General features: G+C 43.6%; 1 protein-coding gene across 5 annotated transcripts in view; it reads right to left on the bottom strand.

Annotated features, from left to right (window-relative positions):
- LOC117523751 (solute carrier family 22 member 7-like) overlaps positions 1-25,716 on the bottom strand; it is a 113,878-nt gene extending 88,162 nt beyond the window's left edge. For 2 of the 5 annotated variants that reach the window (XM_034185364.1, XM_034185363.1), the window contains exons 1-3: positions 24,603-24,691; positions 24,103-24,503; positions 19,057-19,160 (exon numbers count right to left, since the gene is read on the bottom strand). In XM_034185364.1, the coding sequence (XP_034041255.1) occupies positions 19,057-19,160; positions 24,103-24,486 (488 nt within the window). In that variant the 5' untranslated portion in view covers positions 24,487-24,503; positions 24,603-24,691. Of the gene's footprint in view, positions 1-19,056; positions 19,161-24,102; positions 24,571-24,602; positions 24,692-25,700 lie in introns of those variants that run through there. The other 3 variants (XM_034185362.1, XM_034185360.1, XM_034185361.1) reach the window with 3 other exon arrangements.
- Between the last annotated feature and the right edge of the window lie 304 nt (positions 25,717-26,020).

Below are 26,020 nucleotides of genomic sequence, written 5' to 3'. Positions count from 1 at the left end.
CTAGGCTGGACTATTGTAATTCATTATTATCAGGTTGTCCTAAAAGTTCCCTAAAAAGCCTTCAGTTGGTTCAGGATGCTGCAGCTAGAGTACTGACGGGGACTAGCAGGAGAGAGCATATCTCACCCGTGTTGGCCTCCCTTCATTGGCTTCCTGTTAATGCTAGAATAGAATTTAAAATTCTTCTTCTTACTTATAAGGTTTTGAATAATCAGGTCCCATCTTATCTTAGGGACCTCGTAGTACCATATTACCCCATTAGAGCGCTTCGCTCTCAGACTGCGGGCTTACTGTAGTTCCTAGGGTTTGTAAGAGTAGAATGGGAGGCAGAGCCTTCAGCTTTCAGGCTCCTCTCCTGTGGAACCAGCTCCCAATTCAGATCAGGGAGACAGATACCCTCTCTACTTTTAAGATTAGGCTTAAAACTTTCCTTTTCGCTAAGGCTTATAGTTAGGGCTGGATCGGGTGACCCTGGACCATCCCTTGGTTATGTTGCTTTAGACGTAGACTGTGTTTCATAATTATTGTATGGCCTTGCCTTGCAATGTGGAGCGCCTTGGGGCAACTGTTTGTTGTGATTTGGCGCTATACAAGAAAAAAGTTGATTGATTGATTGATCAACAGTGGTTTTGAGGACAGTGACTGTATGTTAATGAGACCCAAACCAGTGGTGGGCACAGCTAACCAAGAGATTAGCTTTGATAACCATTAATCCGATAACTGAAAAGTTATCTTTTATTACGCTAAACCGATAAATTGCGAAAAAAAATTTATATTTAATACAGATAACTGAAAACTTTTATTTGGACGCAGCCAGGGGCCGTCCTGGAGGCTGGGGGGCACGAGCGTGCGGAGAAAAAAAAAATGGTCAAAAAAAAAAAACCTGTCCAAAAAATAAATAAATAAATAAATAAAACCGGGGTGGGGGAGTTGTCCTGACGGGGGAGTTCGTGGTTACGTTACGGCAGAGCCCCCCCCATCTCACCTCTCGCATTAGGTGAGCAACGCTGCCCATGCAGAGTTTGTGCAGGGGGAGGGGGGAATCATTCAATGTTTGGACGAGGAGGTGGTCGAAACGGAGTAAGACATAATCATGGATAGGAAATGATCAAAGCCATCAGGTGCCCAATTTCGAAAGAAAAAGAAAGAAGAAAAGGAGAAACGAGCAAAGGAAAAAGGTATGTATTGATTTACATATTCCAGCAGCTTCACAGTGCTTTAAACAGTGTGGACGCTGAGCGTCCACAGAGTTTAATAGCGAAGCAAAGACTGCAGCGAAATGAGACGAGTCATTGGATAAATGCGGGGCTTTGTCCCGCCCATCGGACGCTCAGCGTGTCTGGGGGTCTATGGGGCAGTGGGCTGGCCTTGGCCGGCCCGGACGCTCAGCTTCTGCATGATGATTGGATGATCTGTCTGAGGCTGAATCCCATTTTGATTGACAGCGAAATGAGCGAATCAGCGATCTTTTGGTGTAAACATCCGTGGGAGCATTTTTTAATTTTCATTCTGTTCTGAGTTGAACCGGAGACTTTCCTAATCCTCTTAGCGGCATTTTCTTTGTTAAAAACGACTAGCGACAAATCAAGCTTCTATTTCTGGTGTGTTTTTTTTTTATAGCTGCTTGTGTTTGGAGACTGACTTCTATCACTCTTTCTGACTTCTATCGCAGTTTCTGTCCCTACCGAGCAGCGGGTGCTGCTGAGCTCCTCCACCGTCACAAAGCACTCACAGGCGGACAAACTTCACACGAGCCTCGCGCCAGTCCCAGCTAGCGAGCTAGCTAGGTAGCAAGCTGCACATAATGGCAGACAATTTGAATGTTGTGGACCGGATTTTGGTGAAGCCATTTGATAGTCTTCCTTACGAAGAAGCCATTGGCTGCTGTCATGGCTTCAGCTCTCAGTGGTTTGCAGGCCAAAGTTAAAGCAACAGCCCCCAGGTCAATGTTTGTGCATTGCTATGCACACAGACTGAATCTGGTTCTGTCTCAGGGGGCTAAATGCTTATCTGAGTGCAGAATATTTTTTGCATCACTCTCTGGGTTTGCCACATTTTTGTCCAAATCCACAAAGAGGATGTCTTTTCTTGAGTCTGCAGGCTGCTCAGGGTTGCCCAGAAATGCTCCAACTTGATGGAATTTCACATCACGGATAGTGAGCACTGTGGCAAACAATTATGATGCCTCCTGCAACTTTTGTATATAGACTGTTTTCCTCTTACTTCTTTTGCACTTGTTATTTATGACAAATTATTGTGGTTTGCCATTTTTGCCTTTAAAGAGTGTTAACTTCTTCGCTTGTTGCTTCCTGTTACTTATGATACACAATAGTGTTTATTTCTTCTTATGTGTACAGTAATGGGTATAGAATTTACTTCTGTTGTTAGTTCATTTATTTATGATACATGATTGCGCTTGACCATTTTTACCACTTAATGTATAGTTTTTTTTGTACATTTTTTGTCACTTCATGGTATTCTGTAATATACAGATTGTTAAATCCAGAATGATGATGAGCTGCCATTAGACTCAGCTGTGAAGTTCCCACTCAGCAGAATGTAAATCAGCTGTAAGACACCGCTCTGTCACTTCACGTGCTGACTTGACAGATGGGGCAGGGCCCACGAGCAACCCACAGCAGATACACATGTGGCAACTTCACCCAGGCAGCTCCACCTCAACTTCACCTGCAAACACAAAGACAGACAAACCAGCAGACGAGGGGCAAACCACAACATAAATTTTTTTTATCAGTTATCATCATAAAAGATAACTTTTCAGTTATCTGATTAATGGTTATCGAGGCTAACTTGTTGGTTAGCTGTGCCCACCACTGAACAGGGCCATCGAAGAGGGAAGTGTGCAAAGAGCAGAGATAAGATTGATGAGGCGAGACATTCTTTCATCAGTGCATGATGAAGGAGCAATAAAGGACTCTGAGGACTGACTGTCTTATGGCATCATATGATTTGATTCAATGAACTTTGTCACACCTTGGGACTGTATATAAGTGGCGTGAAACTGAATGTTCTGAGTACTTGTCTTCAGACCTACACTCTGTTTGACATGTACCTTTAAAGCTTTAAATAAAATATTCTAAATGTTGAAACCTGCGTCCTTGGTGTGTCATTTATTGTCTGTGTCAGAGGGTTTTAGGTCATTTTTCCTAACACCACCCTAATGTGCAGATGACTACCGAAACAATTCAACGTTAATTATGTGGGAATTTTTAGTAAATTAGGCCCAAGGCTTCCCTCTGTATTAAATGTCACTTATTTAAATGACATTGTTTTCTTTATTTCTGGAAGGATAAGCAGACAGACCAAAAGAACAGTGTGACCTATTTGACATAAGCCAGCAAGTGTTAAATTGAGCCAACCCCCCCCCCCCCCCCCCCCCCCCCCCAAAAAAAAAGCCAAATACCAAAAACCAAATACATCTCATCTGTCCAATGACAACATTAAAACAAATGTATGGCTGTCATATAGGCTTCAACTCAGCACTTACTTATCACAGAAGAATCCAACACCAGTGAGGCAGTTGCCACTCCAATAAAGAAGATCGTGCTTGTTGCTTTTGCTAATTGTTTTCTTTCACACACAAGATCCCACTGGAAACGGAGATAACAGAGAACACAAAGTGATACTCAGGATATAAATTCTTACAAATTAGTTTCAAATGTAGTGGCAATAAAATCCAAATACTTTTCAGAAAACATATGACACATACCTGACCTTGACAAGCGTGAAAAAGCCAATATGATTTGTTCATAGTAGCTTTCCTCTTTAATGTTAGCATTTGCAGGAACACTCTGTGCAGTTTGTGTTGCCAGAAATCATTTCAACCTACCAGGGTTCAGATTATAACAGAAGTTCTTTGCTGCTCTTTATGCTGCGTTTACACATAACGACGACAAGTCACGAATGCCACGAAGTACACATTCTTGGCCGCTGATCACGAATGTATTCGGGGCAGAGGAGTCAGGTGTCCTCAGGAATTGCTACAACCTGTTACCACACATTACGATTAATGGCACATGTTGCCGGAGAATTATCAGGAACCATTACGCACAGTCAAGAATAGTGTTCTGCGTTGTTAAGCGCTATCGCGTGCTATTGCGCGTAACAGCGCATCGTTAAGTTCTGTCACGTTGTGAACGAGGTGAATTTTCTCCACACACACACACCCATATTCATCCAACCGAATTCAGATCGCTGCAGTTTTTCAGAAGAACTTTGTGACTGCATGCATAGTTGGGCTCTGTGCCATGGAGTGGCGCAGAGAGGAGGAGACAGACAGAGCCAGATGTGTGGCTTCATGCGGCTCGCGTCTGGCGCATTTTCCCAAACATCAGGCACATGCAGCAGGTGGAACACCTGCAGGAGCGCGTTGAAGAGCAGTGACATTTGACTTTTAACTGACTTGGTGTCAGCAATCAAACTGAATGCGGTGCAGCAGGGTTTAATTGTGCGCACGCTTCTTCCTCCGCCGGACTGGAGGAGGTGCAGAGATGTCTGGCTGCATGTGAGTCTCCTCTAGCTCCTCTGGTTGCTCAGACTCGTTCTCCCGCTCATCGGTTACAACAGCAGGTGGAACTCCTGCAGGAGCATCCTGAGGAGCTTCAGCAGGAACTGTGAAACGACATTGGAGCCGAGTTTGATTGTGCACACGTGACAGAAAACTGATTCGCCGTGGCGCGCAGTGAAATGTGACGCCGCGTTACAAGTCGTGTCAAAACTTGACAGTTTCCGTGTCACTTCGTAATAACGCATGACAGTTTGGGCTCCAAGACCATCACAGGAACCATTACGAATGTTGTCACGTTCTATTAAGGATCACTACTCATCAAGATGGATCAATACACTCAGTTGCGACCTCCACGACGTGAGACGAAAGGAGGGTGGTGTGTGACATTCGTGGAACATGCTCCACGAATATCAAGAATATCACGCACCAACACACACTATTAAGAAACCAATTCAGATGTGTTAAGTCACATTAAGAATGTCAGGAATGTGTCACGAATGACAGAAAAATGACATTCGTAACGCTACTTGCTTATGTTTAAACGCACCTTTAGTGTGACCAACTTCCTTTAGTTCTGTCAACCAAAATGTGGGTATTCCACATCCAAAGTCGTAACCTATGCTAGCACATTTGGGATTTCATAGGAATTAAAGTATATAACTGAGAGATTCCATGTCTGGTGTTATTTGTCAAACAAATTATGTGGAAATAGTCGTTGGCCTTTTATTTTCTTCCACAAAATTCCCAGTCACAGAATTTGCACATATTGTGTTAGTGTTGTACTGCCTTGGTATCTACTCCCCCTCCCTTGGTGACACAGGGGTCCATCTTAGACTCCCTGCTTTTCTCCCTTCATATAGCACCCCTTGGGCACATATTGCAGCATTTTGGGATTACCTTTTGTTGCTGTGTCAATGATACTCAGTTGTACATGCCGATAACTGCTGGCAATATCATACACATAAAGTCCTTAGAAGATTGCCTTGCATTATTCAATTAAACAAGTTTAAATCTGATGGCGCTGGTAATGGCAACAGGTAGCAACAGTGTGTGTGTGTTGCAGTGTTGTGCATTTCATCTTTTATCTTATACTGAATTTACTGGATTGGGATGTTATGGAAGCAAAATCTATGACTCACCGGGGTATGATGATCCTCCTGTTACTTTTTAGGCTTTTTTGGTACTTTTTTGGAATTGGTGAACCACGGTATGGCTGTGAATTCCTCCTGTATTTACGGAATAATGTTGTTTGCACTGTGGATCCCATGGTGATCTTTCCTGCAGAAATCATCCATCCTGAGCTTCCACTGGAAACTTATGGTGGAAGCCACAGGCTGTCTGGGTTAAGGAAGAGGGGGACACGAGGCGGCATGCGCCAAAGGCTAAAGACACAGGGCCTCCGTCGGGCACCCCTGACTGCTCTCAGGGTGCAGGATTACTTTGTGTCCCTTGGGTGAATAAAAGGCTGCGGGCCACAGAGTTTCTATTATTGTGAGTCTGGTTTGTGGAATGATCTCCCTACGTCAATAAAACAGTCAGATTCTGTGGAGAAATTCAAGTCTAGATTTAAGATGCATTTATTTCACTCTCTTATGGCTACCATACTGGCATAGTGTGTTACTACTGGACTACTGGACTGGACTACATGCCATGCAACCCAGCACCAGACCCCAGTCCCCCCAATACCAGCCAGGTCAGAAGGTGTGGCTCTCAGCCAAGGATCTCCCGTTCAAGTCAGCGGGCAGGAAATTGGCACTGAGGTATTTTGGGCCCTTTGTGGTTGACCATCTCATCAACCCTGCCACGGCCCTTCTTCATCTGCCTCAGTTGCTTCAGGTCCATCCTGTATTACATGTGTCTTGGCTGAAGCCTGTCCACACCAGCACCCTGTGGCCTCTTGCTGATCCCCCTCCTTCCGCCCGGCTTGTGGATGGCCATCCAGCGTGGACTTGTGCACCAGATTCTGGAAATGCAGTACTGGGGTTTCCAGGATCTGGTGCACTGGGTGTTGTGTGGGCCGCCCGAAGAGGAGGTACTGCTGGCCAACGCCAGAGGGCGCCATGCCTGTAGTCGGGTTTCAGGCACCAGAGGGTGCAGTTACTACCCAGGAGCCAGGACTGACAGCTGTCAGTAATCATCATCACTGCACCATAAAAGCCTGGAGGAGACACCACATCTCTGCCGAGATATCAGTTTACCACACAGGTAAATTCTCAGCCGTTGTTGTGCCGATTGCACGTAATCCTTTTCTGAACTATTTGCAGGAGTTCCTGTACCTCTATTTGCAGCTGGGAGCTGGGTTTGTGGACGGTGGAGGAGTGACGAACTTCTAGTGGTTCAGGCTCTGCCGTTAAATTGTTCCTGAGCTGGAGGTGGAGGTGTTCCCTCCAAGTGGATAAGAACTGTGAGTTTGCTTAATGCTTACTGGGTGTCCACACACCCACCATTAACCTGTTTTTGTTCCTGCCAGCAGTACCGGATCTGACAGCTGGAAGCAGAGGCCACCTGGGGACTCGGGACTTGGCGGCTTCAGTGTACTGCAGGTCTTCGTTGGCGGCGGGACCTTGTGGGCCCCGGCTCTTCTCTGGATAGGCGTCTCCTACCCTCGGGCCTGCCCTACACGTCACCTATTATATTTTGTGATCGAGTGTCTAAAAGCAGTATTCGAACTGTTGTGCACATTTGCCACAATAAATTGTATTTATTGGATTATCTATTGACCGTTCATTTTCGCCCTCTGTTGCGGGTCCGTGCATTACACTTTCCCCAACACTGGGAGAGTTATGGACCTGAGGAGCACTCCTGAGTGTCGTGGGCCAGCCTGGTAGGTCGCCTGGGGGCTCTCATTGAGGGGAGGTAATGTTGTACTGCCTGTGTCAGCTCTGCTCCCCCTCCCCTCCTGTTCCTCCAGACACCCCACCACGGAGCTGATTTTTCACACCTGCCGGCAATCAACCACACCTGTACTTAAACTCCGGTCCTGATTCTCTACAATTGCCAGAAACTCTGCTATGTGGGACCTGGCATTAGTTCTTTATCCTCTGTGAATTACTCTCTTGATTTTCTTCTGTGATCTGTTTATCTTTGCATTTTTGACAACTCTTTCTTCTGCCTCAGCATTCCAGTCAACCTGTTCAGCTCCGTCGTGGCTGCCTGGTCCTGGTTTGGTTCCATCCTCCAACTGGTCTGGGAACTCTATAGTGAAGCATTCTGGTCAAGTCAGCATCTAACCTACTCTGGCATCTTCCTTCCTGGAATGTGTGTAGTATTACTGTCCTCTGTTCACACAATAAATATTTGGCTTTATCCTACTCTGCATTTCAGATCCTAACCTTGTCTTCTGGTCTAACTATAACACAGCCTAGATCAACTGAAGACTTATTCCCTTGTCATGGAAATTTATTGAATGACATCGACTTTCTAAAAATGTCTTTTATTTTCATTGGTGTCTTTCTTTTTGAATGCCAGGACTGTGCCAGATCTTCGCACTTGGACATTGACCTTGTAATGTGTCTCTACGCCACCAGAACAGAGCTGAACTAAATCAATCAAAATTAACTTGTCAAGTCAACTTTGAGCTTTAATTCAAGAGGATCAGTAATAACCACAATAATAATAATGGAACAAGGTTCAGAAAATATGTGAAGGATGTTCCTTCTGACTTAGCGAGTGGGGAATTCCTCTTTGGCTGACCTGGTAGACCCTTAGACTACGTACGAGCCAATCTGTTGTTTGAACCCCACCTTGGCCACAAAGACATCTCTGGTCACAACAATAATCAGAAATACTCCAAACCAACTGAGAACTGCCGGCATTTTTACATGTATTCAATCCATTTTCAGAAATCAGTATGTAAGTGGACAAATGCAACATGGACTGGGGGTCAACACAACCCAGTACTTTTACAGCCAGTTCTGTTTACAAGTGAGGGGATGAAACATTAATATTTAAGTCTCAGCTTGTATTGAAGGCGATTGTATGAGTGGAAGCACGTCTGAGGTCTCACCACTTCCCCCCCTACCTCTGTTGCCAGGGGGATGTGAAGGTTGAGCGATCATAGACCCATCCACTCTGACACTGAACTGTGGGCAGGTTGGTGCTGTTGGAGCCATTGGACAGGAGCTGGAACTGAGGCTCTACAAACATCTCCCAGGACTTCATGCCGCCGTCATCTCCCACAGGAATGCTGACAGCCAGTCTCTGCTCATGTGTTAAATTTTGGAAGTGTACTCCATCATCCAGGGTGCTGATATCACAGTGGTGAGATGGCAACGCAGCAGTGAAGACATTCAGCAAGAAGTGCATCGGCATTGTTATTCGATGGCTGGCGAGCAGGATGATGGTGAGGATTTGAAAACGGCCAAACTGCCAACTCCTCGAGGACAGTCTCAAACATCATCATCACAGTCTGTGGAGCCCTAAAAAGTATAATTATATTTATTTCATGAAGACAGTAGTAAACATGGAATCAAGCACACAATGTGTCAAATGTATTGCAAGAAATGTAAAATACTCACTTGTACAAGAAATTTGTTATTCCACTTGATATTTACTGACTGGCTGGTCTGCAGGTTTCTCCTCCTCAGAAGGAGTGGATTTTGGTTCTGCTGTCTTTCATAAAACTCATTTGCACACGTAAGTTGTAAAACATTACAAAGCACAAGTTAAATATGTGACACATTGGAACATTTCTGAATGCCTCACACGAGGATCAACATTTTTTTCCTTCATTTAATATATTACATTTTAAAAAGTGTGATTGAGAGACTGTTGAATCACTGGTCCTACGGGTTGCCGGCATTATGGTCACTGGTCCTACGGGCAGTGGTGACCACAGCTAACCAAAAAGGCAGCTTCGATAACAGATAATTAGCTAACTGAAAAGTTATGTTTTATAAAGCTAAACCGATAAACCACCCAGAAATTTATCGGAAGCTACAGCTAACCGATAACTTCCAGTATTGTCTCCGGTACACTTGTAACTACTGACAAGCTGATTTTGAGTTTTAACACCACGATCGCTTCTGGTAGCATCAAAGGCGACCACAGACCCAAACAATGAATCAGCACTTCTGTCTCTGAGCCCCCTGCTGGAAGCTCCTGTTTACTACTTAGCTTGCACAGAGATGCGGCTGAGAGGAGCAGTGAACCTCAACTCTCTATTCAATAACAGCGTTGCTGTAAGGCGGAGGTCTTGGAAAATAAAGAGTGCTGACTTATGGTTTGAATTTAAAAATAAAATTAATACCGATAGAATAACTCAATTAATGTCATTCTGTCATTTGTACAAAGTTAAAATATAACATATCTTTTAATGTTAAATAATGCAGTAATTCTGAAGTTTTGTAACAAACACAGACAGATACGAAAGGCATTATGGGTAAAATGCCTCCGCTAAACACTGATTGGTGAGTCGGCAACCAGCAATGAAGATATTCAGCAAGAAGTGCATTGGCACTGTTATTCGATGGCTGGTGAGCAGGATGATGGTGAGGATTTGAAAACGGCCAAAACTGCCAACTTCCTCAAGTTGAGTTTGACAGTCGAGTTCGACAGTCTTGGAATCAACCAACAATGTTTAAAATGTATTGCAAGAAATGTTAAAATACTCACCTGTACAAGAAATTTATTATTCACTTGATATTTACTGATTGGCTGGTCTGCAGGTTTCTTCTACTCAGAAAGGCTGAATTTTGGTTCTGCTGTCTTTCATATAAAATCATTTGCACATGTAGTTGTAAAACATTACAAAGCACAAGTTAATTTGTCATGATTCTTAGGGGAGCTGAGGTAGGACAATGCAGACTCACAAGCAGGGGGAGGATATAAAAGGCTTTATCATAAATTCTGGCAGAGAGTCTGGTCCACAAAAAGGCAGTCAACAAGGTGAAGGTACACACAGGTGTAATACAAAGGTGTCAAAAAATACAGGCTGAGGTCAGAGCATGGCAATCAAAGTTACAAGGGCTAAGACAAAAGGCAAGGTCAAGAAAAACAGGCACGGTCAGCAACGAGGAACTATGACTAGGTACTTGGAAAACAGATACAAGAGCTGGAACGGAGATAAGAACATCAACGATCAACTGTGAAAGAAGTGAGACTGGGTGTGAACACATGAGAACCAAGATCAATCAATCAATTCAATCAATTTTTTTATATAGCGCCAAATCACAACAAACAGTTGCCCCAAGGCGCTTTATATTGTAAGGCAAGGCCATACAATAATTATGTAAAACCCCAACGGTCAAAACGACCCCTGTGAGCAAGCACTTGGCTACAGTGGGAAGGAAAAACTCCCTTTTAACAGGAAGAAACCTCCAGCAGAACCAGGCTCAGGGAGGGGCAGTCTTCTGCTGGGACTGGTTGGGGCTGAGGGAGAGAACCAGGAAAAAGACATGCTGTGGAGGGGAGCAGAGATCGATCACTAATGATTAAATGCAGAGTGGTGCATACAGAGCAAAAAGAGAAAGAAACAGTGCATCATGGGAACCCCCCAGCAGTCTACGTCTATAGCAGCATAACTAAGGGATGGTTCAGGGTCACCTGATCCAGCCCTAACTATAAGCTTTAGCAAAAAGGAAAGTTTTAAGCCTAATCTTAAAAGTAGAGAGGGTGTCTGTCTCCCTGATCTGAATTGGGAGCTGGTTCCACAGGAGAGGAGCCTGAAAGCTGAAGGCTCTGCCCCATTCTACTCTTACAAACCCTAGGAACTACAAGTAAGCCTGCAGTCTGAGAGCGAAGCGCTCTATTGGGGTGATATGGTACTACGAGGTCCCTAAGATAAGATGGGACCTGGTTATTCAAAACCTTATAAGTAAGAAGAAGAATTTTAAATTCTATTCTAGAATTAACAGGAAGCCAATGAAGAGAGGCCAATATGGGTGAGATATGCTCTCTCCTTCTAGTCCCCGTCAGTACTCTAGCTGCAGCATTTTGAATTAACTGAAAGCTTTTTAGGGAACTTTTAGGACAACCTGATAATAATGAATTACAATAGTCCAGCCTAGAGGAAATAAATGCATGAATTAGTTTTTCAGCATCACTCTGAGACAAGACCTTTCTGATTTTAGAGATATTGCGTAAATGCAAAAAGCAGTCCTACATATTTGTTTAATATGCACTTTGAATGACATATCCTGATCAAAAATGACTCCAAGATTTCTCACAGTATTACTAGAGGTCAGGGTAATGCCATCCAGAGTAAGGATCTGGTTAGACACCATGTTTCTAAGATTTGTGGGGCCAAGTACAATAACTTCAGTTTTATCTGAGTTTAAAAGCAGGAAATTAGAGGTCATCCATGTCTTTATGTCTGTAAGACAATCCTGCAGTTTAGCTAATTGGTGTGTGTCCTCTGGCTTCATGGATAGATAAAGCTGGGTATCATCTGCGTAACAATGAAAATTTAAGCAATACCGTCTAATAATACTGCCTAAGGGAAGCATGTATAAAGTGAATAAAATTGGTCCTAGCACAGAACCTTGTGGAACTCCATAATTAACTTTAGTCTGTGAAGAAGATTCCCCATTTACATGAACAAATTGTAATCTATTAGAAATATGATTCAAACCACCGCAGCGCAGTGCCTTTAATACCTATGGCATGCTCTAATCTCTGTAATAAATTTTATGGTCAACAGTATCAAAAGCAGCACTGAGGTCTAACAGAACAAGCACAGAGATGAGTCCATGTCCGAGGCCATAAGAAGATCATTTGTAACCTTCACTAATGCTGTTTCTGTACTATGATGAATTCTAAAACCTGACTGAAACTCTTCAAATAGAACATTCCCAGACCCGTGCAGCGGGAAGGCAGGCTGACTGGGTGACTGTGAGAGGAAGCGTAGCCCTAACCAAGCCCGTGTACACCGTCAACCCGTTCACATCTCTAACCGTTTTTCCCCACTCGACGATACACTCGCGAGGATCAAACTCTGGTTATTGGCGACTCTGTTTTGAGAAATGTGAAGTTAGCGACACCAGCAACCATTGTCAATTGTCTTCCGGGGGCCAGAGCAGGCGACATCGAAGGACATTTGAAATTGCTGGCTAAGGGCTAAGCGTAAATTTGGTAAGATTGTAACAGTCGGCAGTAATGACACTCGGTTACGCCAATCGGAGGTCACTAAAATTAACATTGAATCGGTGTGTAACTTTGCAAAACAATGTCGGACTCTGTTGTTTTCTCTGGGCCCCTCCCCAATCAGACCGGGAGTGACAGTTTAGCCGCATGTTCTCCTTGAATTGCTGGCTGTCTGAGTGGTGTCCAAAAATGAGGTGGGCTTCATTGATAATTGGCAAAGCTTCTGGGGAAAACCTGGTCTTGTTAGGAGAGACGGCATCCATCCCACTTTAGAGGGAGCAGCTCTCATTTCTAGAAATCTGGCCAATTTTTTGGGATCCTCCAAACTGTGACTGTCTAGCGTTGGGACCAGGAGGCAGAGCTGTGGTCTTATACACCTCTCTGCAGCTTCTCTCCCCTGCCATCCCCCTATTACCCCATCCCCGTAGAGACGGTGCCTGCTCCCAGACCACCAATAACTAGCAAAAATCTATTTAAGCATAAAAATTCAAAAAGAAAAAATAATATAGCACCTTCAATTGCACCACAGACTAAAACAGTTAAATGTGGTCTATTAAACATTAGGTCGCTTTTCTAAGTCCCTGTTGGTAAATGATATAATAATTGATCAACGTATTGATTTATTCTGCCTAACAGAAACTTGGTTACAGCAGGATGAATATGTTAGTTTAAATGAGTCAACACCCCGAGTCACACTAACTGTCAGAATGCTCGTAGCACGGGCCGGGGCGGAGGATTAGCAGCAATCTTCCATTCCAGCTTATTAATTAATCAAAACCTAGACAGAGCTTTAATTCATTTGAAAGCTTGTCTTTAGTCTTGTCCATCCAAATTGGAAGTCCCAAAAACCAGTTTATTTGTTATATCTATCGTCCACCTGGTCGTTACTGTGAGTTCTCTGTGAATTTTCAGACCTTTTGTCTGACTTAGTGCTTAGCTCAGATAAGATAATTATAGTGGGCGATTTTAACATCCACACAGATGCTGAGAATGACAGCCTCAACAGCATTTAATCTATATTAGACTCTATCGGCTTTGCTCAAAAAGTAAATGAGTCCACCCACCACTTTAATCATATTTTAGATCTTGTTCTGACTTATGGTATGGAAATAGAAGACTTAACAGTATTCCCTGAAAACTCCCTTTGTCTGTCATTTTTAATAACATTTACATTTACCCTGATGGACTACCTGCAGGGGAATAAGTTTCATTACACTAGAAGTCTTTCAGAAAGCGCTGTAACTAGGTTTAAGGATATGATTCCTTCTTTATGTTCTCTAATGTCATATACCAACACAGAGCAGAGTAGCTACCTAAACTCTGTAAGGGAGTTAGAGTATCTTGTCAATAGTTTTACATCCTCATTGAAGACAACTTTGGATGCTGTAGCTCCTCTGAAAAAGAGAGCTTTAATCAGAAGTGTCTGACTCCGTGGTTTAACTCACAAACTCGTAGCTTAAAGCAGATAACCGTAAGTTGGAGAGGAAATGGCGTCTCACTAATTTAGAAGATCTTCACTTAGCCTGGAAAAAGAGTTTGTTGCTCTATAAGAAACCCTTCGTGAAGCTAGGACATCTTTCTACTCATCACAATTGAAGAAAATAAGAAAACCCCAGGTTTCTTTTCAGCACTGTAGCCAGGCTGACAAAGAGTCAGAGCTCTATTGAGCTGAGTATTCCATTAACTTTAACTAGTAATGACTTCATGACTTTCTTTGCTAACAAAATTTTGACTATTAGAGAAAAAATTACTCATAACCATCCCAAAGATGTATCGTTATCTTTGGCTGCTTTCAGTGATGCGGTATTTGGTTAGACTCTTTCTCTGATTGTTCTGTCTGAGTTATTTTCATTAGTTACTTCATCCAAACCATCAACATGCTTATTAGACCCCATTCCTGCCAGGCTGCTCAAGGAAAGTCCTACCATTATTTAATGCTTCAATCTTAAGTATGATCAATCTATCTTTGTTAGTTGGTTATGTACCACAGGCCTTTAAGGTGGCAGTAATTAAACCATTACTTAAAAAGCCATCACTTGACCCAGCTATCTTAGCTAATTATAGGCCAATCTCCAACCTTCCTTTTCTCTCAGAGATTCTTGAAGGGTAGTTGTAAAACAGCTAACTGATCACCTGCAGAGGAATGGTCTATTTGAAGAGTTTCAGTCAGGTTTTAGAATTCATCATAGTACAGAAACAGCATTAGTGAAGGTTACAAATGATCTTCTTATGGCTTCGGACAGTGGACTATCTCTGTGCTTGTTCTGTTGGACCTCAGTGCTGCTTTTGATACTGTTGACCATAAATTTTATTACAGAGATTAGAGCATGTCATAGGTATTAAAGGCATTGCGCTGCGGTGGTTTGAATCATATTTGTCTAATAGATTACAGTTTGTTCATGTAAATGGGGAATCTTCTTCACAGACTAAAGTTAATTATGGAGTTCCACAAGGTTCTGTGCTAGGACCAATTTTATTCACTTTATACATGCTTCCCTTGGGCAGTATTATTAGACGGTATTGCTTAAATTTTCATTGTTACGCAGATGATACCCAGCTTTATCTATCCATGAAGCCAGAGGATACGCACCAATTAGCTAAACTGCAGGATTGTCTTACAGACATAAAGACATGGATGACCTCTAATTTCCTGCTTTTAAACTCAGATAAAACTGAAGTTATTGTACTTGGCCCACAAATCTTAGAAGCATGGTGTCTAACCAGATCGTTACTCTGGATGACATATCCTGATCTCTGGTAATACTGTGAGAAATCTTGGAGTTATTTTTGATCAGGATATGTCATTCAAAGCGCATATTAAACAAATATGTAGGACTGCCTTTTTGCATTTACGCAATATCTCTAAAATCAGAAAGGTCTTGTCTCAGAGTGATGCTGAAAAACTAATTCTGCATGCATTATTTCCTCTAGCTGGACTATTGTAATTCATTATTATCAGGTTGTCCTAAAAGTTCCCTAAAAGCCTTCAGTTGGTTCAGGATGCTGCAGCTAGGGTACTGGGGGGGACTAGCAGGAGAGAGCATATCTCACCCGGTGTTGGCCTCCCTTCATTGGCTTCCTGTTAATGCTAGAATAGAATTTAAAATTCTTCTTCTTACTTATAAGGTTTTGAATAATCACGGTCCCATCTTATCTTAGGGACCTCGTTAGTACCATATTACCCCATTAGAGCGCTTCGCTCTCAGGACTGCGGGCTTACTTGTAGTTCCTAGGGTTTGTAAGAGTAGAATGGGAGGCAGAGCCTTCAGCTTTCAGGCTCCTCTCCTGTGGAACCAGCTCCCAATTCAGATCAGGGAGACAGATACCCTCTCTACTTTTAAGATTAGGCTTAAAACTTTCCTTTTCGCTAAGGCTTATAGTTAGGGCTGGATCGGGTGACCCTGGACCATCCCTTGGTTATGTTGCTTTAGACGTAGACTGTGTTTCATAATTATTGTATGGCCTTGCCTTGCAATGTGGGCGCCTTGGGGCAACTGTTTGTTGTGATTTGGCGCTATACAAGAAAAAAGTTGATTGATTGATTGATCAACAGTGGTTTTGAGGACAGTGACTGTAGGTTAATGAGACCCAAACCAGTGGTGGGCACAGCTAACCAAGAGATTAGCTTTGATAACCATTAATCCGATAACTGAAAAGTTATCTTTATTACGCTAAACCGATAAATTGCGAAAAAAAATTTATATTTAATACAGATAACTGAAAACTTTTATTTGGACGCAGCCAGGGGCCGTCCTGGAGGCTGGGGGGGCACGAGCGTGCGGAGGAAAAAAAAATGGTCAAAAAAAAAAACCTGTCCAAAAAATAAATAAATAAATAATAAAACCGGGGGTGGGGGAGTTGTCCTGACGGGGGAGTTCGTGGTTACGTTACGGCAGAGCCCCCCCCATCTCACCTCTCGCATTAGGTGAGCAACGCTGCCCATGCAGAGTTTGTGCAGGGGGAGGGGGGAATCATTCAATGTTTGGACGAGGAGGTGGTCGAAACGGAGTAAGACATAATCATGGATAGGAAATGATCAAAGCCATCAGGTGCCCAATTTCGAAAGAAAAAGAAAGAAGAAAAGGAGAAACGAGCAAAGGAAAAAGGTATGTATTGATTTACATATTCCAGCAGCTTCACAGTGCTTTAAACAGTGTGGACGCTGAGCGTCCACAGAGTTTAATAGCGAAGCAAAGACTGCAGCGAAATGAGACGAGTCATTGGATAAATGCGGGGCTTGTCCCGCCCATCGGACGCTCAGCGTGTCTGGGGGTCTATGGGCAGTGGGCTGGCCTTGGCCGGCCCGGACGCTCAGCTTCTGCTTGATGATTGGATGATCTGTCTGAGGCTGAATCCCATTTTGATTGACAGCGAAATGAGCGAATCAGCGATCTTTTGGTGTAAACATCCGTGGGAGCATTTTTAATTTCATTCTGTTCTGAGTTGAACCGGAGACTTTCCTAATCCTCTTAGCGGCATTTTCTTTGTTAAAAACGACTAGCGACAAATCAAGCTTCTATTTCTGGTGTGTTTTTTTTTTATAGCTGCTTGTGTTTGGAGACTGACTTCTATCACTCTTTCTGACTTCTATCGCAGTTTCTGTCCCTACCGAGCAGCGGGTGCTGCTGAGCTCCTCCACCGTCACAAAGCACTCACAGGCGGACAAACTTCACACGAGCCTCGCGCCAGTCCCAGCTAGCGAGCTAGCTAGGTAGCAAGCTGCACATAATGGCAGACAATTTGAATGTTGTGGACCGGATTTTGGTGAAGCCATTTGATAGTCTTCCTTACGAAGAAGCCATGGCTGCTGTCATGGCTTCAGCTCTCAGTGGTTTGCAGGCCAAAGTTAAAGCAACAGCCCCCAGGTCAATGTTTGTGCATTGCTATGCACACAGACTGAATCTGGTTCTGTCTCAGGGGGCTAAATGCTTATCTGAGTGCAGAATATTTTTTGCATCACTCTCTGGGTTTGCCACATTTTTGTCCAAATCCACAAAGAGGATGTCTTTTCTTGAGTCTGCAGGCTGCTCAGGGTTGCCCAGAAATGCTCCAACTTGATGGAATTTCACATCACGGATAGTGAGCACTGTGGCAAACAATTATGATGCCTCCTGCAAACTTTTGTATATAGACTGTTTTCCTCTTACTTCTTTTGCACTTGTTATTTATGACAAATTATTGTGGTTTGCCATTTTTGCCTTTAAAGAGTGTTAACTTCTTCGCTTGTTGCTTCCTGTTACTTATGATACACAATAGTGTTTATTTCTTCTTATGTGTACAGTAATGGGTATAGAATTTACTTCTGTTGTTAGTTCATTTATTTATGATACATGATTGCGCTTGACCATTTTTACCACTTTAATGTATAGTTTTTTTTTGTACATTTTTTGTCACTTCATGGTATTCTGTAATATACAGATTGTTAAATCCAGAATGATGATGAGCTGCCATTAGACTCAGCTGTGAAGTTCCCACTCAGCAGAATGTAAATCAGCTGTAAGACACCGCTCTGTCACTTCACGTGCTGACTTGACAGATGGGGCAGGGCCCACGAGCAACCCACAGCAGATACACATGTGGCAACTTCACCCAGCAGCTCCACCTCAACTTCACCTGCAAACACAAAGACAGACAAACCAGCAGACGAGGGGCAAACCACAACATAAATTTTTTTTATCAGTTTATCATCATAAAAGATAACTTTTCAGTTATCTGATTAATGGTTATCGAGGCTAACTTGTTGGTTAGCTGTGCCCACCACTGAACAGGGCCATCGAAGAGGGAAGTGTGCAAAGAGCAGAGATAAGATTGATGAGGCGAGACATTCTTTCATCAGTGCATGATGAAGGAGCAATAAAGGACTCTGAGACTGACTGTCTTATGGCATCATATGATTTGATTCAATGAACTTTGTCACACCTTGGGACTGTATATAAGTGGCGTGAAACTGAATGTTCTGAGTACTTGTCTTCAGACCTACACTCTGTTTGACATGTACCTTTAAAGCTTTAAATAAAATATTCTAAATGTTGAAACCTGCGTCCTTGGTGTGTCATTATGTCTGTGTCAGAGGGTTTTAGGTCATTTTTCCTAACACCACCCTAATGTGCAGATGACTACCGAAACAATTCAACGTTAATTATGTGGGAATTTTTAGTAAATTAGGCCCAAGGCTTCCCTCTGTATTAAATGTCACTTATTTAAATGACATTGTTTTCTTTATTTCTGGAAGGATAAGCAGACAGACCAAAAGAACAGTGTGACCTATTTGACATAAGCCAGCAAGTGTTAAATTGAGCCAACCCCCCCCCCCCCCCCCCCCCCCCCCCCCCCCCCCCCCCCCAAAAAAAAAAGCCAAATACCAAAAACCAAATACATCTCATCTGTCCAATGACAACATTAAAACAAATGTATGGCTGTCATATAGGCTTCAACTCAGCACTTACTTATCACAGAAGAATCCAAACACCAGTGAGGCAGTTGCCACTCCAATAAAGAAGATCGTGCTTGTTGCTTTTGCTAATTGTTTTCTTTCACACACAAGATCCCACTGGAAACGGAGATAACAGAGAACACAAAGTGATACTCAGGATATAAATTCTTACAAATTAGTTCAAATGTAGTGGCAATAAAATCCAAATACTTTTCAGAAAACATATGACACATACCTGACCTTGACAAGCGTGAAAAAGCCAAATATGATTTGTTCATAGTAGCTTTCCTCTTTAATGTTAGCATTTGCAGGAACACTCTGTGCAGTTTGTGTTGCCAGAAATCATTTCAACCTACCAGGGTTCAGATTATAACAGAAGTTCTTTGCTGCTCTTTATGCTGCGTTTACACATAACGACGACAAGTCACGAATGCCACGAAGTACACATTCTTGGCCGCTGATCACGAATGTATTCGGGGCAGAGGAGTCAGGTGTCCTCAGGAATTGCTACAACCTGTTACCACACATTACGATTAATGGCACATGTTGCCGGAGAATTATCAGGAACCATTACGCACAGTCAAGAATAGTGTTCTGCGTTGTTAAGCGCTATCGCGTGCTATTGCGCGTAACAGCGCATCGTTAAGTTCTGTCACGTTGTGAACGAGGTGAATTTCTCCACACACACACACCCATATTCATCCACCGAATTCAGATCGCTGCAGTTTTTCAGAAGACTTTTGTGACTGCATGCATAGTTGGGCTCTGTGCCATGGAGTGGCGCAGAGAGGAGGAGACAGACAGAGCCAGATGTGTGGCTTCATGCGGCTCGCGTCTGGCGCATTTTCCCAAACATCAGGCACATGCAGCAGGTGGAACACCTGCAGGAGCGCGTTGAAGAGCAGTGACATTTGACTTTTAACTGACTTGGTGTCAGCAATCAAACTGAATGCGGTGCAGCAGGGTTTAATTGTGCGCACGCTTCTTCCTCCGCCGGACTGGAGGAGGTGCAGAGATGTCTGGCTGCATGTGAGTCTCCTCTAGCTCCTCTGGTTGCTCAGACTCGTTCTCCCGCTCATCGGTTACAACAGCAGGTGGAACTCCTGCAGGAGCATCCTGAGGAGCTTCAGCAGGAACTGTGAAACGACATTTTGGAGCCGAGTTTGATTGTGCACACGTGACAGAAAACTGATTCGCCGTGGCGCGCAGTGAAATGTGACGCCGCGTTACAAGTCGTGTCAAAACTTGACAGTTTCCGTGTCACTTCGTAATAACGCATGACAGTTTGGGCTCCAAGAACCATCACAGGAACCATTACGAATGTTGTCACGTTCTATTAAGGATCACTACTCATCAAGATGGATCAATACACTCAGTTGCGACCTCCACGACGTGAGACGAAAGGAGGGTGGTGTGTGACATTCGTGGAACATGCTCCACGAATATCAAGAATATCACGCACCAACACACACTATTAAGAAACCAATTCAGATGTGTTAAGTCACATTAAGAATGTCAGGAATGTGTCACGAATGACAGAAAAAATGACATTCGTAACGCTACTTGCTTATGTTTAAACGCACCTTTAGTGTGACCAACTTCCTTTAGTTCTGTCAACCAAAATGTGGGTATTCCACATCCAAAGTCGTAACCTATGCTAGCACATTTGGGATTTCATAGGAATTAAGTATATAACTGAGAGAATTCCATGTCTGGTGTTATTTGTCAAACAATTATGTGGAAATAGTCGTTGGCCTTTTATTTTCTTCCACAAAATTCCCAGTCACAGAATTTGCAGCATATTGTGTTAGTGTTGTACTGCCTTGGTATCTACTCCCCCTCCCTTGGTGACACAGGGGTCCCATCTTAGACTCCTGCTTTTCTCCCTTCATATAGCACCCCTGGGCACATATTGCAGCATTTTGGGATTTACCTTTTGTTGCTGTGTAATGATACTCAGTTGTACATGCCGATAACTGCTGGCAATATCATACACATAAAGTCCGTAGAAGATTGCCTTGCATTATTCAATTAAACAAGTTTAAATCTGATGGCGCTGGTAATGGCAACAGGTAGCAACAGTGTGTGTGTGTTGCCGGTGTGTGCATTTCATCTTTATCTATACTGAATTTACTGGATTGGGATGTTATGGAAGCAAAATCTATGATCTCACCGGGGTATGATGATCCTCCTGTACTTTTTAGGCTTTTTTTGGTACTTTTTTGGAATTGGTGAACCACGGTATGGCTGTGAATTCCTCCTGTATTTACGGAATAATGTTGTTTGCACTGTGGATCCCATGGTGATCTTTCCTGCAGAAATCATCCATCCTGAGCTTCCACTGGAAACTTATGGTGGAAGCCACAGGCTGTCTGGGTTAAGGAAGAGGGGGACACGAGGCGGCATGCGCCAAAGGCTAAAGACACAGGGCCTCCGTCGGGCACCCCTGACTGCTCTCAGGGTGCAGGATTACTTTGTGTCCCTTGGGTGAATAAAAAGGCTGCGGGCCACAGAGTTTTCTATTATTGTGAGTCTGGTTTGTGGAATGATCTCCCTACGTCAATAAAACAGTCAGATTCTGTGGAGAAATTCAAGTCTAGATTTAAGATGCATTTATTTTCACTCTCTTATGGCTACCATACTGGCATAGTGTGTTACTACTGGACTACTGGACTGGACTACATGCCATGCAACCCAGCACCAGACCCCAGTCCCCCAATACCAGCCAGGTCAGAAGGTGTGGCTCTCAGCCAAGGATCTCCCGTTCAAGTCAGCGGGCAGGAAATTGGCACTGAGGTATTTTGGGCCCTTTGTGGTTGACCATCTCATCAACCCTGCCACGGCCCTTCTTCATCTGCCTCAGTTGCTTCAGGTCCATCCTGTATTACATGTGTCTTGGCTGAAGCCTGTCCACACCAGCACCCTGTGGCCTCTTGCTGATCCCCCTCCTTCCGCCCGGCTTGTGGATGGCCATCCAGCGTGGACTGTGCACCAGATTCTGGAAATGCAGTACTGGGGTTTCCAGGATCTGGTGCACTGGGTGTTGTGTGGGCCGCCCGAAGAGGAGGTACTGCTGGCCAACGCCAGAGGGCGCCATGCCTGTAGTCGGGTTTCAGGCACCAGAGGGTGCAGTTACTACCCAGGAGCCAGGACTGACAGCTGTCAGTAATCATCATCACTGCACCATAAAAGCCTGGAGGAGACACCACATCTCTGCCGAGATATCAGTTTACCACACAGGTAAATTCTCAGCCGTTGTTGTGCCGATTGCACGTAATCCTTTTCTGAACTATTTGCAGGAGTTCCTGTACCTCTATTTGCAGCTGGGAGCTGGGTTTGTGGACGGTGGAGGAGTGACGAACTTCTAGTGGTTCAGGCTCTGCCGTTAAATTGTTCCTGAGCTGGAGGTGGAGGTGTTCCCTCCAAGTGGATAAGAACTGTGAGTTTGCTTAATGCTTACTGGGTGTCCACACACCCACCATTAACCTGTTTTTGTTCCTGCCAGCAGTACCGGATCTGACAGCTGGAAGCAGAGGCCACCTGGGGACTCGGGACTTGGCGGCTTCAGTGTACTGCAGGTCTTCGTTGGCGGCGGGACCTTGTGGGCCCCGGCTCTTCTCTGGATAGGCGTCTCCTACCCTCGGGCCTGCCTACACGTCACCTATTATATTTTGTGATCGAGTGTCTAAAAGCAGTATTCGAACTGTTGTGCACATTTGCCACAATAAATTGTATTTATTGGATTATCTATTGACCGTTCATTTTCGCCCTCTGTTGCGGGTCCGTGCATTACACTTTCCCCAACACTGGGAGAGTTATGGACCTGAGGAGCACTCCTGAGTGTCGTGGGCCAGCCTGGTAGGTCGCCTGGGGGCTCTCATTGAGGGGAGGTAATGTTGTACTGCCTGTGTCAGCTCTGCTCCCCCTCCCCTCCTGTTCCTCCAGACACCCCACCACGGAGCTGATTTTTCACACCTGCCGGCAATCAACCACACCTGTACTTAAACTCCGGTCCTGATTCTCTACAATTGCCAGAAACTCTGCCTATGTGGGACCTGGCATTAGTTCTTTATCCTCTGTGAATTACTCTCTTGATTTTCTTCTGTGATCTGTTTATCTTTGCATTTTTGACAACTCTTTCTTCTGCCTCCAGCATTCCAGTCACCTGTCAGCTCCGTCGTGGCTGCCTGGTCCTGGTTCTGGTTCCATCCTCCAACTGGTCTGGGAACTCTATAGTGAAGCATTCTGGTCAAGTCAGCATCTAACCTACTCTGGCATCTCCTTCCTGGAATGTGTGTAGTATTACTGTCCTCTGTTCACACAATAAATATTTGGCTTTATCCTTACTCTGCATTTCAGATCCTAACCTTGTCTTCTGGTCTAACTATAACACAGCCTAGATCAACTGAAGACTTATTTCCCTTGTCATGGAAATTTATTGAATTGACATCGACTTTCTAAAAATGTCTTTTATTTTCATTGGTGTCTTTCTTTTTGAATGCAGGACTGTGCCAGATCTTCGCACTTGGACATTGACCTTGTAATTGTGTCTCTACGCCACCAGAACAGAGCTGAAATAAATCAATCAAAATTAACTTGTCAAGTCAACTTTGAGCTTTAATTCAAGAGGATCAGTAATAACCACAATAATAATAATGGAACAAGGTTCAGAAAATATGTGAAAGGATGTTCCTTCTGACTTAGCGAGTGGGGAATTCCTCTTTGGCTGACCTGGTAGACCCTTAGACTTACGTACGAGCAATCTGTTGTTTGAACCCCACCTTGGCCACAAAGACATCATCTGGTCACAACAATAATCAGAAATACTCCAAACCAACTGAGAACTGCCGGCATTTTTACATGTATTCAATCCATTTTCAGAAATCAGTATGTAAGTGGACAAATGCAACATGGACTGGGGTCAACACAACCCAGTACTTTTACAGCCAGTTCTGTTTACAAGTGAGGGGATGAAACATTAATATTTAAGTCTCAGCTTGTATTGAAGGCGATTGTATGAGTGGAAGCACGTCTGAGGTCTCACCACTTCCCCCCCTACCTCTGTTGCCAGGGTGGATGTGAAGGTTGAGCGATCATAGACCCATCCACTCTGACACTGAACTGTGGGCAGGTTGGTGCTGTTGGAGCCATTGGACAGGAGCTGGAACTGAGGCTCTACAAACATCTCACAGGACTTCATGCCGCCGTCATCTCCCACAGGAATGCTGACAGCCAGTCTCTGCTCATGTGTTAAATTTTGGAAGTGTACTCCATCATCCAGGGTGCTGATATCACAGTGGTGAGATGGCAACGCAGCAGTGAAGACATTCAGCAAGAAGTGCATCGGCATTGTTATTCGATGGCTGGCGAGCAGGATGATGGTGAGGATTTGAAAACGGCCAAAACTGCCAACTTCCTCGAGGACAGTCTCAAACATCATCATCACAGTCTGTGGGAGCCCTAAAAAGTATAATTATATTTATTTCATGAAGACAGTAGTAAACATGGAATCAAGCAACAATGTGTCAAATGTATTGCAAGAAATGTTAAAATACTCACTTGTACAAGAAATTTGTTATTCACTTGATATTTACTGACTGGCTGGTCTGCAGGTTTCTCCTCCTCAGAAGGAGTGGATTTTGGTTCTGCTGTCTTTCATATAAACTCATTTGCACACGTAAGTTGTAAAACATTACAAAGCACAAGTTAAATATGTGACACATTGGAACATTTCTTGAATGCCTCACACGAGGATCAACATTTTTTTCTTCATTTAATATATTACATTTTAAAAAGTTGTGATTTGAGAGACTGTTGAATCACTGGTCCTACGGGTTGCCGGCATTATGGGTCACTGGTCCTACGGGCAGTGGTGACCACAGCTAACCAAAAAGGCAGCTTCGATAACAGATAATTAGCTAACTGAAAAGTTATGTTTTATAAAGCTAAACCGATAAACCACCCAGAAATTTATCGGAAGCTACAGCTAACCGATAACTTCCAGTATTGTCTCCGGTACACTTGTAACTACTGACAAGCTGATTTTGAGTTTTAACACCACGATCGCTTCTGGTAGCATCAAAGGCGACCACAGACCCAAACAATGAATCAGCACTTCTGTCTCTGAGCCCCCTGCTGGAAGCTCCTGTTTACTACTTAGCTTGCACCAGAGATGCGGCTGAGAGGAGCAGTGAACCTCAACTCTCTATTCAATAACAGCGTTGCTGTAAGGCGGAGGTCTTGGAAAATAAAGAGTGCTGACTTATGGTTTGAATTTAAAAATAAAATTAATACCGATAGAATAACTCAATTAATGTCAATTCTGTCATTTGTACAAAGTTAAATATACATATCTTTTAATGTTAAATAATGCAGTAATTCTGAAGTTTTGTAACAAACACAGACAGATACGAAAGGCATTATGGGTAAAATGCCTCCGCTAAACACTGATTGGTGAGTCGGCAACCAGCAATGAAGATATTCAGCAAGAAGTGCATTGGCACTGTTATTCGATGGCTGGTGAGCAGGATGATGGTGAGGATTTGAAAACGGCCAAAACTGCCAACTTCCTCAAGTTGAGTTTGACAGTCGAGTTCGACAGTCTTGAATCAACCAACAATGTTTAAAATGTATTGCAAGAAATGTTAAAATACTCACCTGTACAAGAAATTTATTATTCACTTGATATTTACTGATTGGCTGGTCTGCAGGTTTCTTCTACTCAGAAAGGCTGAATTTTGGTTCTGCTGTCTTTCATATAAAATCATTTGCACATGTAGTTGTAAAACATTACAAAGCACAAGTTAATTTGTCATGATTCTTAGGGGAGCTGAGGTAGGAGCCACAATGCAGACTCACAAGCAGGTGGGAGGATATAAAAGGCTTTATCATAAATTCTGGCAGAGAGTCTGGTCCACAAAAAGGCAGTCAACAAGGTGAAGGTACACACAGGTGTAATACAAAGGTGTCAAAAAATA

The sequence above is a fragment of the Thalassophryne amazonica genome, chromosome 13, assembly GCF_902500255.1.
Source record: "Thalassophryne amazonica chromosome 13, fThaAma1.1, whole genome shotgun sequence".
Taxonomy (NCBI): Eukaryota; Metazoa; Chordata; class Actinopteri; order Batrachoidiformes; family Batrachoididae; genus Thalassophryne; species Thalassophryne amazonica.
The sequence above is the reverse complement of the archived record's forward strand: the minus strand, read 5'-3'. Positions and strand labels throughout refer to the sequence as shown.